Source organism: Antennarius striatus, chromosome 15 (assembly GCF_040054535.1).
Source record: "Antennarius striatus isolate MH-2024 chromosome 15, ASM4005453v1, whole genome shotgun sequence".
In the NCBI taxonomy this organism is placed as follows: domain Eukaryota; kingdom Metazoa; phylum Chordata; class Actinopteri; order Lophiiformes; family Antennariidae; genus Antennarius; species Antennarius striatus.
The window spans coordinates 5,454,933-5,467,305 of NC_090790.1; the positions used below are offsets into that span (position 1 = coordinate 5,454,933).

The following is a 12,373-nucleotide window of genomic DNA, read 5'->3' on the forward strand; positions in this document are numbered from 1 at the left end:
GCGGTTTTATTCCACCAGCATTCATTCTCATACATGAATGGCGACTTTAAGAAGGATCAGCATCATATTTAATCACACGCTGCAGGAGTCGGACACGTAGGGATTATCTGACCTTTGTGACGCAGAATAGTTGGAGGCTACAAAGGATTTTTATGATTTTTCTTTTTCTCAGGATCCAAAGATGGGCTTTGGCATCGCCGTGTCCGGGGGCCGGGACAACCCGAACGAGGACACCGGCGAGACGTCCATCGTGGTGTCCGACGTTCTCCAAGGGGGGCCGGCCGATGGATTGTTGTTGTGCGTACGGCTGCTGGTTGTGAATCTGACCATCATTTAAACACGACCGTCTGCACGTTTAAATGAACTTGTGTGTGTGTGTGTGTGTGTGTGTGTGTGTGTGTGTTCAGTGAGAAAGACCGAGTGGTACAGGTGAACGCCATCCCCATGGAGGGGGCGATCCACTCCTTTGCCGTTAACACCCTCAGGAAATGTGGCAAAGTAGCCAAAATTGTGAGTAAACCTTTTCAGTCTTGTTGTTTTGTTATTGATTAATTATGGACGATTGATTTGATCATGGTGCAGCTTGGATTTATTTTTTGGTTGTGTTGAAACATTATTTCTCGTATGAACAGACGGTGAAAAGACCCAGGAAAGTCCCCGTCAACGTGATGAACCGCCCCCCGTCACCCGACGACAGAGTCTTCAGCAACGACTACAACGACGATTACAACTACGACCAGGACCGCCGTAGCGTGTACAGTGGCCAGGGCGGCGGTGGGCGGGACCACAGCCTGGAGAGGGAGCGAGCCGGCGGGGGCTACATGGATTCCGGCTATCACACCCGCGAGCGCGACTACGACAGGGACTTCGACCGGCGGGAGCGCGGCAGGAGTTTGGAGAGAGACCTCAGCCCGGACCGGCACAGGAGGGACGGCAGCAGAGGCCGCGTTCTGGAACGCGAGCCCAGCCCGGACCGCCCCTACCGCGGCGACTACAGCCCCGACAGGAGGTTCCGCAGCGATCGAGCTTTAGACCGAGAGTACAGTCCTGATCGGCGTTACCGCAGCGAGCGCGCCTTGGACCGGGGCTACAGCCCAGACAGACGCTACCGCAGCGATCGGACGCTGGACCGCACCAACAGCCCCGACCTGCGGCGCAGACGTGACAGCTACAGCCCGCCGCGAGGCAACAGACGCGACCACAGCTTCGAGCGAGGACGTGACCGGGGCCCTCCCGACCCCAGGAAGTACGAGGAACCGATGAAGCGCAGCGGCAGCAGAGACCGTCTGGAACGCTCGCCGTCGCCCGTGGCCGTGCCCATCCCTCTGCCCCGCGCCGCCCGGGACGTGGAACCGCTGGAGAAACCTCTGAACGTGCTGCTGCTGAAGAACCGGCCCAACGAAGGTGAGAAACCAACAAAGTTATTACTTCTAAGTGTCACACTGAATCTGAACTGAAGGCGTTTTGTCGCAGATCTGTGTTTTCACCAATCTGGAAAGTTTGAAATATGCAGTTTGTCTCGAAAAACAGGAAGTTTTGTTTTTTATTATTGTCTTGGAAGTCTTTAAGAACATCAGCTCAGAAGAAATTAAGTTTTCATTTTCACATCCTGTGAGTCCCTATCTGTCTGGTCAAAGAATTACTTTCTGCAAACAGAAACAATTACTACTAATCAATGGCTGATGGGTGAAGTCCTGAGCAGCCGGATACAGGTGCAAAAAAAAAAGTATGCAAGAATGTGATTACTTGTTCTTCTGCGTTCTGATCTTTATCGAAGTTACAAAAGTCGACAAACCCAATGGACAAAAAGTTGCTTTTATGTTTTCTTGAACACAACATGTAATCATTCTCAGTGCTGGGTGGGAAAAGTATGCAAATACTGGGATTTAGTGACTGGTTGACCTTCATTGCAGCAACAACCTCAACCAAACCTTTTCTGTAGGTTCAGATCAGACCTGAACACCTGATTGAGGGTCGGGGTCAGGACTCTGACTGGGCCACAGGTGGTTTTAGGCTTTTAGAGTTACTGACCCTTAGCAGCTTCATGCGAGTCAACAGGTCCTGATCGCAGGTCGTCTTGAGAGCTGTTTTGTGCTGCATGGTTCACATCAGTGAATCAATGCTACTGGAGAGCAGCCAGCTCACACTGGTGTGTGCTGCTTATAGAGCGGGGCAGCTTCAACCAACACAATCAATCTCATCACACTGATTGGGGTTTGCATACTTTTTCCACCCTGCACTGTGAATGCTTACATGTTATGTTCAATAAAATCACTACAATAGGTCAATTTGCAATTTACACAGACTGGGTTTGTTTATTGTTGTGACTTCGATGAAGATCAGAACACATTTTATAACCGATTTATATGGAAATCCACATGATTCTGAAGGGCGTCCATTCTTCTTGCTGCTGTTGTGGAAGGGAGATTGTGTGTTAACACAAACCGATCAGTCATTTACTCTGGAAAAATGAGTTTTATAGTCAGTTTACTAAAGCTGATTCTTTTTTGTTTTTCTCCAGAGTATGGTCTTCGTCTGGGCAGCCAACTCTTCATCAAAGAGATGACCAACACTGGACTGGCCAGCAGAGACGGGAATCTGCAGGAAGGAGACATTATATTAAAGGTAAAGTTAAGGTTTTATCTCAACATGCATATTGTGAAGCTTTGACTTGGTATCGATTTTGCGCGCGGTTTTTTTTATTATTATTGTTACATCTTTAATAGTATTGTGTAATATTTTCATCTTAAAGAGCTAATATTGAGGATTGAGAACTGGAAATTGAACCGAGGAAAAATTCCTCAGCAAAAAAATGACTGGTATTAGATCAAAGTGAACCCCCTGTGACTCAGTGTGTTGTGTGACTACAATCTGATGACTGAAGTAATGTAATCTGATGTGTTGGTTTCTCGTCAGTCAGATCCACACACTTCTGTGTTTTAGCTTGATGGTTTGAGACAGATCAGTATAAGAGCAGCAGGACGGCAGACTGAGATTAATTAACCAAAGTGAGGAATTTTAATCCAGAGGATTACCTGACGGAATGTAAAAGAGAGTGGACATCTGGTGTTCTGATTTCACAAACGATCAAGAAACGCGTCTTACAGAAGCAAAATGAAACTCCATGTTTATAATCATCAGCCTTTTTTGAGCAGATGATGAAGAGCGCTGCAGCAGAGTGGAACAGGATTTCTCTGGTGTGATGCTTTAATAAACACACTGACGTTCACGAGCAAAGGATCCTGACTTCTAAAACATGTGATGTTTTATGAAATGGATAAACGTGACCAAAAAAATGATGTACCTTCTCAGTTAGAGGATGGAGTTGATCCACTTTGTAGTTGATCATCTTTAGTTTAGCTGCTAGCTTTTCAAAAAGATTTCCAAAGAAAGGATTGTTCTTTCACTTACAAGAAGTTTCAGAACTCTTACATGTAGTGATTGCTCAGAATTTATACTGTTTTTTTTTTTTTTTTTGGGTCAGATTAACGGAACAGCGACAGAGAATCTGTCTCTCAGTGACGCCGGGAAGCTGATCGAGAAGTCTCGTGGGAAGCTGCAGCTGGTGGTGCAGCGCGACAAGCAGCAGGTGCTGATCCGCGTCCCCCCGATGGTGGACAGCGACTCGGAGCTCGATGGTGAGACACCTTCGACACTGAAAAGCAGCCGGTCCTATCCAGTGTAGAAGCTAACCTGGACAGTAGCCGCCATCATCATATATATATACATATATATATAATCCATGTGAATGTCACAAGAATCAACTGTGGAACCATTGTTGTTGTATTTGTTCGCAAACCCTTCATAAATAAAGTTTTACTCACACATCAGTATTTAGTATTATTTGATTAAATGTCTACTAACATTATACGACGTTGTCCCAGCGGCAGGAGCTAACCCGACCCCCACGGGGTCGTTCACCTCTATCACTCCCTCCCTCACCCATCATTCCTGACTCCTTTATACCCTTTTTAATGTCACATGACAAAATCACATGCTGTGATTGGTCTGAGTATGAGAGAATTGTTTATGTTCGCTGACCAAATGTGTGTGTGTGTGTGTGTGTGTGTGTGTGTGTGTGTGTGTGTGTGAGTGAGTGGGGGGCAGACCTGTGACCCATTTTGTCTGGTTTTGGGACTGTGTGTGTGTGTGTGCATAACAGCTGACTTGCTTCAGACAGGGTGATTTAATCTCACGTCGTAATCCTCCTGTGACAAAATTTCATTAAGTGAAGGTTTGTGTCACAGCCCCTCCCCGGGCCGCGTCCAGCTTCGCTCTGAGCAGCTGTGACGAGTCGTCACATTCCAGTGTGTGTAGACTTTTAGCTGAAGTACATCTTCTTAATTTATCTTTGCAGCAATTTGGTTTTGTTTCATTAATCCTGAAGGAAAATCAGTCAAAGCTCCTGAATGTGTGTGTTCTCTGTCCTCATCATCCCTGTGATGCTCCTGATGGTCGTCATCCACCTTCTGCCCTGATGGAACCTTCGTGTGTGTGTGTGTGTGTGTGTCCTTTGATTGCTCCTCCTCCACATGTTTTTGTCACCTGAACATGAAGGTCACCCACCCCTTACAAAGGTCGATCCAGAAAGGTCGTGATGTTGTCCAACCTGTTTTGTTTCAGATATCTCAGAGATCGAGTCGTACCGCTCTTACTCTCCACAGGACGACAGGCGGGGCCCCCACTCCGACCTCTCCTCCCACTCCTCAAATGAAAGGCTTAGAGACAAACCCAGGTGAGATGTCAGAGTTTAGGTCACGACAAGGACTTTTTTATTCCCAGGTAAGACTTGAGGGGCTTCAATGGAGATTTCACAACATCTTTCCACGTTTTTTCGTTGTTATAAACAGCAGTGGATCAGGATAATGCAGGATTATGTTGATGTGTGTGTCTCTCAAAGCCGAATCAATCCATTGCATTAAATAAATGAGTTTCCTCTTAACTGAAAGCGGTATCATTAACTTGTCTCTGCATTTATTTCTCAACTGTCTGGTGGAAACCCTCTGAGGCAGCAGTTTGATTCAGGAAGACATGCGACTAAAAATTCCCAACCAAACTTCAGTTTTTGAGTCAATTCTTGATCATTTAATTTTTTTTTTCCAGAGATGACCCGCCCAGCAGGCTGGCCAAAATGGGTGCAAGAGCAACGCCATTCAGAGGTCTTGACAGAGCCCCGGAGGACACGCCCTCCTCGCCAGCGGAGCGGGAAGTGCCGCGATCAGAGACGCCACCAGGTAGACCTGTTTGGATTGTAATACTGGATTCACGTAGGAGCGATTGTACAAGCGGGAAAGTTTATTCTGTTTCCTTGACAGCAGTTGCCGTGGTGCCGAAGGTTCGTGCTCCTCCTAAGGTGCCCATGAAGCCGAGCGCAGAAGACCTGGAACTATACGGGTCCGTTTGTGTCGTGATGTAGAGATGCTGTCTCCATCTTCCACCCTCCTTCCTGTGTTGAGGTTACACAGAGCTTTCTTCCCTCGTGCAGGCCGAGCACAGTGATGGTGCATTTCAAGAAAGGGGACAGCGTGGGTCTCAGGCTGGCGGGGGGAAACGATGTCGGCATCTTCATCGCTGGCGTTCAGGAGGACAGCGCGGCTGAGCAGGAAGGTCTCCGCACGGGAGACCAGATCATGAAAGTGAGGCTCGGATCTGTTCCGCATCAGAACCCGATCAGTCATTAGAGAAGGATCAATAGGACTGAACAACTGTTTTACAACAATGTACAGTTCACAATGATGTGTAACTTACTGTCTGCTCCAGTGGTGTTACAGGGATGGTGATGTATCCATGTGTTCTACAGGGCTGGACTGTTTCTTTAGCTACTTCTGTCTGTTTCAGGTGAACAACGTGGACTTCAGAGGCATGGTGCGTGAGGATGCTGTCCTCTACCTGCTGGAGATTCCCAAAGGAGAAGATGTGACCATTCTTGCACAAAGCAAACCTGACGGTAGCGTGACGCTCTGAACACCATCAGCAACACGACCGGCTACAAGGGGCTGAAACTGATGAAATTCTCTAAACATGCACACAAGACATTTTCACAGTCGTGTAACCGTGTTTATTACTCTGGCTCTAGAGTTTTGTTTTTTGTATTCGGTGAAATTAAAAGCAATCATCCCCTAAAACAACCTAAAACAGAAATGATTCAGCTAACTACCGTTAGCAAGTTTAACCAGTGCTTAAGAAGCTAAGAGTCACCTCGGATGACGTGATGCGTTCAAGTCACCAAACTGTAAACGTTACAGAAGTGTTTGGTGTTGATTTCAAAAACCCTCTGACCGACTGCAGAAAGACTTTCACCAACACAACTGGAAGTATCTTAGCAAATAAATACAGGATAAAATATTACAACTGAACACACACATTCACGCCTGGGTTTTCTCTCAGCAACACTTGAAGAAAAAGACTCTGTTTAGAACTGTTGTGACTCCGTGGAAGGATTGGCACCGATTGTCCTGGCTTTGTCGTCTGTTTCAGTTTACAAAGACGTGTTTTCGTCCGGCAGAGGAGACTCTTTCTTCGTCAGGACTCACTTTGAATTTGAGAAGGAGGCTCCTCAGTGCCTCGCCTTCAACCGAGGGGAGATCTTCAAAGTGACGGACACGCTGTATGATGGGAAACTGGGCAACTGGCTGGCTATCCGGACCGGCAGCGACAACCAGCTGCTGGAGAAGGGAATCATCCCCAACAAGAGCAGGTGTGTTGGTAGCGTGTGTTGTGTTGGAGTCATGTGACCAAATCAAGAGACATTACAGGGTCCCGTGTCGTCAAGAGTCCCTGCAGGTAAAAAGGAAAGTGACGCAGCTCTTTTTCCCTTCGTCTCACAGAGCGGAACAAATGGCCAACGTGCAGAATGCTGCTCGGGCAGCAGCGGGTAACGACAGAGGAGACTTCTGGAGGCTGAGGGGTCAAAGGGCAGCCAAGAAGAAAGACTTACGAAAGAGCCGGGAGGACCTGAGCGCCGCTCCACTCGCCACGCGCTTCCCAGCGTACGAGCGAGTGGTCCTACGTGAAGGTAGCAGAGAAGCGCAGCGGTCGTCTGTGGAGTCGCTCTCCGTCTGCTGGGGACTGAACTTGGATCCCTTGAATGTTTTTCAGCTGGTTTCAAGAGGCCTGTCGTCATATTTGGGCCCATTTCCGATGGGGTGAATGAAAAGCTAGCCAGCGACATGCCTGATGAATTCGTCATCGCCAGTAAGTGCTAACATCAGTTGTTTTAAGTCACGCGGTAAAGTCGGTCATCTTATTGTGATTCATTTCGTCTGTCATTAGAAACGGAGCCCAAGGATGCAGGAAGTGACAAATCGTCCGGAGTCGTGAGGCTCAACACCATCAGGCAAATCATCGAACAGGTAAAAAAACATCAAATTCTGCTTTATGAAATTATTTACGAACTGATTTCCAACATCCAGTCGCCTCTCCTCCTCCGTCAGGACCTCCACGCTCTGTTAGACGTGACTCCCAAAGCTGTGGACACTCTGAACTACACCCAGTGGTATCCCATCGTCATCTTCCTCAACCCGGACAGCAAGCAGGGGGTGAAGACCATGAGGAGCCGGCTCGTCCCCGGTTCCAGTCGCAGCTCACGCAAACTCTACGAGCAGGCCGTCAAGCTGAGGAAGACCTGCTCCCATCTCTTCACTGGTGGGTTTAACCCTTTACGCTAGCTTCAGAGTTAGTGTAACGCTGCTAACACGAGCCGACAGATTGTCGTCATTCATCCTCAGGGACCTTTTAAAAAGGCTACACACATTACCTAGTTGGGTCACAAAAGGGCCGTCTCATAAAAGTGTTTATTTCTGTACTGCATTTTTTTCTTTTTTTTTCTTTCAATGCATCAAATCTTTTCCATTACTCCAGACCTATCCATAGATATAAAGGTTTTCATATATATTTTATGATATATGTTTATATGGAATTTGCCTTTAGAATTTGCCTGTTTTCGTTAAAATGGGAAAAACACAAAATATGTAATATTTCCAAGTTAGTGCACAGTTTAATACTTCTGATGAAGATAATACAACTATTGGATGAAGGTTTTTACAGGTGTGTGAACACAGGCAGTGGGTCTGTGACTATTATATATATATGTGTGTGTGTGCTTATAGTATATCAAAAATATGTGGTTATAATAGGAGTCCATTGGACCATTTTTGACCCTATCGGGTATTGTGTGTAGACGGTGAAAATCTGCTATTCTATACACTTCCAATGACAGACATTAAGGAATTTATAAAACAGATAGATAGATAGATACTTTATTAATCCCGGAGGAAATTGCATAAAGATGAAAGAAAATTACTGGCAAAATTTAATAAATTTAGCCTTTTAACTGACTGATTTATTGGGAGAGAAACGCATAAAAACAACAAAAATGTCACTTTTGGGCCAAAACAGTGCTCAAGGGTTAAAATCAATGTTTTCTAGGATTTCAGTGTCGGATGACGTGACGACACCTGGGCATCATCTCCGTTTTCTGATGTTTTTGTTCTTGTTTGTTCAGCGACGATCGACCTGAACTCGGCCAACGACTCGTGGTACGGCAGCGTGAAGGACTCCATCCGGGAGCAGCAGGACAGAGCCGTGTGGGTGTGCGAGGGCAAGGTGAGTTCCCGCCTCCAGCTGCTGATAGGCCGTTCAAGAATCAAACGGAACCGATTGGCTCGGTGTGAGAACGCATCTGCTTCCCGTTCTCAGTTGGACGGTTCAGAAGAAGACCTGGATCTCCATGACGACCGTATGTCCTACCTGTCGGCGATGAGCGCCGACTACCTGAGCATGGACAGCCGTCTGACCAGCGACTACGAGGACACGGCGGACGAGGGCGGGGCTTACACCGACAACGAGCTGGATGAGCCGCCGGAGGAGTCGCACCCGGTGTCGGCCATCGGCCGGTCGTCAGAGCCCGTCCTTCCTGACGAGGTGGGGGGGGGCGACCGCCGAGAACGAAGCTCCCAGATCTCACTGTGTTTGTGTAGTCTGACCACCCGTGTGTGTGTGTGTGTGTGTGTGTAGAGGCCTGAACCCCGTGTTCGTATGAGAAGGTCAGGTAGCAGAGAGATGCTAAACAGAGATCCCAGCCCTCCCCCCTCTTTTGTCCCTGAACCCCCAAAGGTGAGCTGTCCCACCGTCCACCCCCCCACCCCGCCCCGCCCCGCCCATGAAGCAGCCGCCCATCATCTGAACTACCTGACTCTCCTCTCCTGCGACAGGTACGCTCTCAGACTCGCACTGACTCGACGCGGAGCTACGACTCGCACTCCAGCAGCACCATCAGCAGCGACGCGGTGGGTGTGAACAAGCCTCTCCCCCCTCCACCCGTAGCCACGAAGCCCAGCGTCACCCGTCTGAACCATCCTCCAGAGGAGCAGAGGGAGGAGGTGGAGGAGGAGGAGGATCCTGCTAACAAATCCTTCCTGGGAAAGGTTAGCGTCGTGAGAGGACTCACGTGATCGATCGTTAAATCGCTGTTAAAGCCTTCAGGTTTTTCCCTCAGTTAATCGATCGCTTTCATTCTTCTACCTTCATCCTTTGTTCTTTACGCTTCTGATATGAGCAGAGAATGGGTGAGCAGGTAACCGAGCACATCCATGTTTGTGTCACCCTCCTTTATGAATCCATTAACATTTATTATTGTGACAACGTCTCTCCATCATCATCAGCTCCACCAAGCATTTCCTGTCTTCACCCGCTGGTGTGTTTGTTTGTTTGTTTGTTTGCTTGCTTGTCGGCAGGATTTCTCCAGAACAGTTCTGTAAATATCTTGAGTCAAAATGAAAGGAATCAGCATCTGGACCCAACAAGTTCTATTTTCTTTGGACATTAAACATTCTTGAAAAGCAGTAATCTGATCAAAATGAATAGAATCTTTAAACTTGCTGTCTCACGTCACAATCATCTTCATGTGAATCTCAGTTTCTGCAATGAATCTTCATTGAATCTTTTTTTGTTTCCTCTTAGATTAAAGCCTTTGAGAAGATGGACCACCAGGCCCGAGCCCAGAGGATGCTGGAGCTGCAGGAGGCAGAAAGCGCTCGGGTCAGTACCATTTCTGTTCATGTCCGGGGCCTGAAGCAGCTCGTCTCAACGCGGATCCGTCATGTCGACGCAACAGGGAGAGTTCACGTGTTGTGATTTATTTACTGAGTGTTCAATGAATAAATTAAACTCAAAAGTACTTTAGGTATTTAAAGGCTACAGTCTGTCTAACTTGGTCATAATAAGATAGAATGAGTGAAAATCACTGATTCTACACACACACGAGGGTTTTGGTTTTGTTGACTGTTTACGTAAACCGAGCTGGAAGCTGCTGTCTGTCCTGAAGGTTCTATTAGTCGTGACACATCTGGGTCTGCTCTCGTCTCCGTTGCAGCTGGAAATCGCCCAGAAGCATCCGGACATCTACGCCATCCCAGTCAAACTCCCAAAACCCAACCTGAACCGCCCCCAGCCAATCGGGTTAGAGCGCCCCTCTGATGTCATCAACGTGAGACGTGTTTAAGAGCTTTAGCCTTATCAGAGGAAAAGCTAAACTGCTGTGTTTGTCTGTCTGTCTGTGTGTGTGTGTGTGTTTGTGTGTGTGTTATCAGTTCCAGCTCCAATCCCGAGCAGTCGCCCCCCTTCAGGCCCCCGTTCTCTGAGAGCAGAGGACACGAGGATGACGAGGCCGAGTACCGCAGACAGCTGGCCGAGCAGACCAAGAAAGGATACTACAATCCCCAGAAATACAAAGACACTGAGCTGTAGGCGGGGGGAAACCAGGAAGTGATGTCATCAAAGTGCGCATCCCTACGAACACAAGACTGTTGCCTTTGGTTACAGTGGCTCGCTGTAAACTTTGAGAACTTTGCACCCCAGGAAAGAAAGGTGTTTCTCCCCTGATGTTTCGTCACGTCATCTTAACCAGACACAAACATCACAAACAAAAAGAAAGGACAGATTTTCTGACACCACGTTTCCTCTGATTTCTGGCTGTATGTGTTTTCCTGATGTGTGCTGCTGCTGCACCGACGACTTTTAACGAAACTCAGTTTTTTTAGTTTAATAGAAACCACAAAAAAACTATTTTGTGCTCTTCATAAGAAAAAAAACCCAAATCTGGTAACTGGAGTACCCTTAAGAGGAAAATCCTGAAATGTTTTGTGAATATGGTGAAGAGTAACACGGATTGAATGATAGAATTGATGTTGTATGAGGTCAGATGTTGAAGTTAGTCTTCATCATGCAGCAGATAAAATGTTTCATCCGTGAGTCTTTTAGGATCCTGGAACAAAGTGTTGATCGACAACCTTTGACTTTAAATGAGTTTGTTTTTCTAACTGAATTGTGATGCGAGGCAGAAACGGGCGTTGACGCCATCCTGTGGTCGAACCAGGACTGTAGCCCGTGTTCAGTTTTTAGATTTTTACACCCAGTTAGTGAGCAGATTTTGGCCTTTTCTGTGTCACCCGTCTCCTCTTCCTTTTTATTGTAAACTAGCTGTTAGAGTAAAAATCAAAGTGTGTGTTTGTGTCTTCCTGCAGCTGTTCTGACGTCAAACAGTTGTCGCTACTCCTCCTGCTCTCAAATCGACTGGTTTGTTACACACACCCCTGAAACGACTTCTGTAAAGACACTAAACTGTAAAGATTTTAAAGTGCCTCGCTGCTGTTGTTGGCTTGTGGAGAAACATCCACAGACTGCAGGGCGTTTTTAAACTGATTACATATTCTGACCCTGCAAAAGCCGTTTTTTGGGGGTTTTTTTGACGATGCTCTGATGACGATGATAACGACGAAGCTGGAATTAGACTGAAGGTGTGCAGCAAACCCTCAACCCGATGTTCATACATGTTGGTCTTTATTCGCTGCTTCCACCCAGAGACAATCATACATTGTTTTTATATTCTTGACTCTACTGGAAGTGTGACGACAATCCTGTTGGCTGATGGTCTTCATTCTAAATGTTTGTGATTTCTTTTGTTTGTGTGTGATCAACTTAGTGTTGCTGAAAACAAATGATTAAATAAATCTTTTTTTTTTTAAACTCTTTTTTAACGGCTTGTCTTCTTGGTCATGTCAGAGATGCAGGAACTGATCCAGGTAAATTAAAAGTTCAGATGGATGTCTACAAAAAAAAAAGCTCAATTCATCATGTCCTAAAGATTTGTTGTACAAGCAGTCTGGGGTAATACAGGAACATTTTGGTTTATGTACTATGTGTTAAAAGTCAACATCCAAGTTGAAGTTATATTTACAAAGATTCTCTTTAAATGACCTCAAAACTAACATTTAACTAACATTTCTGCCGCCTCCTGATTCAGAAACAAACTGATTCGACTGACCGTGAAGAGAAGCTTTAAATTTAAGAATTTATCACAGGCTGATTCCAAGAT

At 46.6% G+C, this 12,373-nt stretch overlaps 1 protein-coding gene across 7 annotated transcripts in view; it reads left to right on the forward strand.

The window, feature by feature from the left end:
• Positions 1-12,222, forward strand: part of tjp2a (tight junction protein 2a (zona occludens 2)) — a 30,674-nt gene extending 18,452 nt beyond the window's left edge. For 2 of the 7 annotated variants that reach the window (XM_068335712.1, XM_068335706.1), the window contains exons 4-25: positions 173-297; positions 408-510; positions 633-1,404; positions 2,522-2,625; positions 3,485-3,638; positions 4,624-4,735; positions 5,104-5,234; positions 5,316-5,394; positions 5,486-5,636; positions 5,839-5,947; positions 6,478-6,697; positions 6,828-7,015; positions 7,099-7,194; positions 7,273-7,352; positions 7,434-7,644; positions 8,504-8,604; positions 8,698-8,922; positions 9,016-9,114; positions 9,213-9,425; positions 9,961-10,038; positions 10,373-10,458; positions 10,590-12,110. In XM_068335712.1, the coding sequence (XP_068191813.1) occupies positions 173-297; positions 408-510; positions 633-1,404; positions 2,522-2,625; positions 3,485-3,638; positions 4,624-4,735; positions 5,104-5,234; positions 5,316-5,394; positions 5,486-5,636; positions 5,839-5,947; positions 6,478-6,697; positions 6,828-7,015; positions 7,099-7,194; positions 7,273-7,352; positions 7,434-7,644; positions 8,504-8,604; positions 8,698-8,922; positions 9,016-9,114; positions 9,213-9,425; positions 9,961-10,038; positions 10,373-10,458; positions 10,590-10,746 (3,594 nt within the window). In that variant the 3' untranslated portion in view covers positions 10,747-12,110. Of the gene's footprint in view, positions 1-172; positions 298-407; positions 511-632; positions 1,405-2,521; positions 2,626-3,484; positions 3,639-4,623; positions 4,736-5,103; positions 5,395-5,485; positions 5,637-5,838; positions 5,948-6,477; positions 6,698-6,827; positions 7,016-7,098; positions 7,195-7,272; positions 7,353-7,433; positions 7,645-8,503; positions 8,605-8,697; positions 8,923-9,015; positions 9,115-9,212; positions 9,426-9,960; positions 10,039-10,372; positions 10,459-10,589 lie in introns of all 7 variants that reach the window. The other 5 variants (XM_068335711.1, XM_068335707.1, XM_068335709.1 and 2 more) reach the window with 5 other exon arrangements.
• Positions 12,223-12,373: the final 151 nt, after the last annotated feature.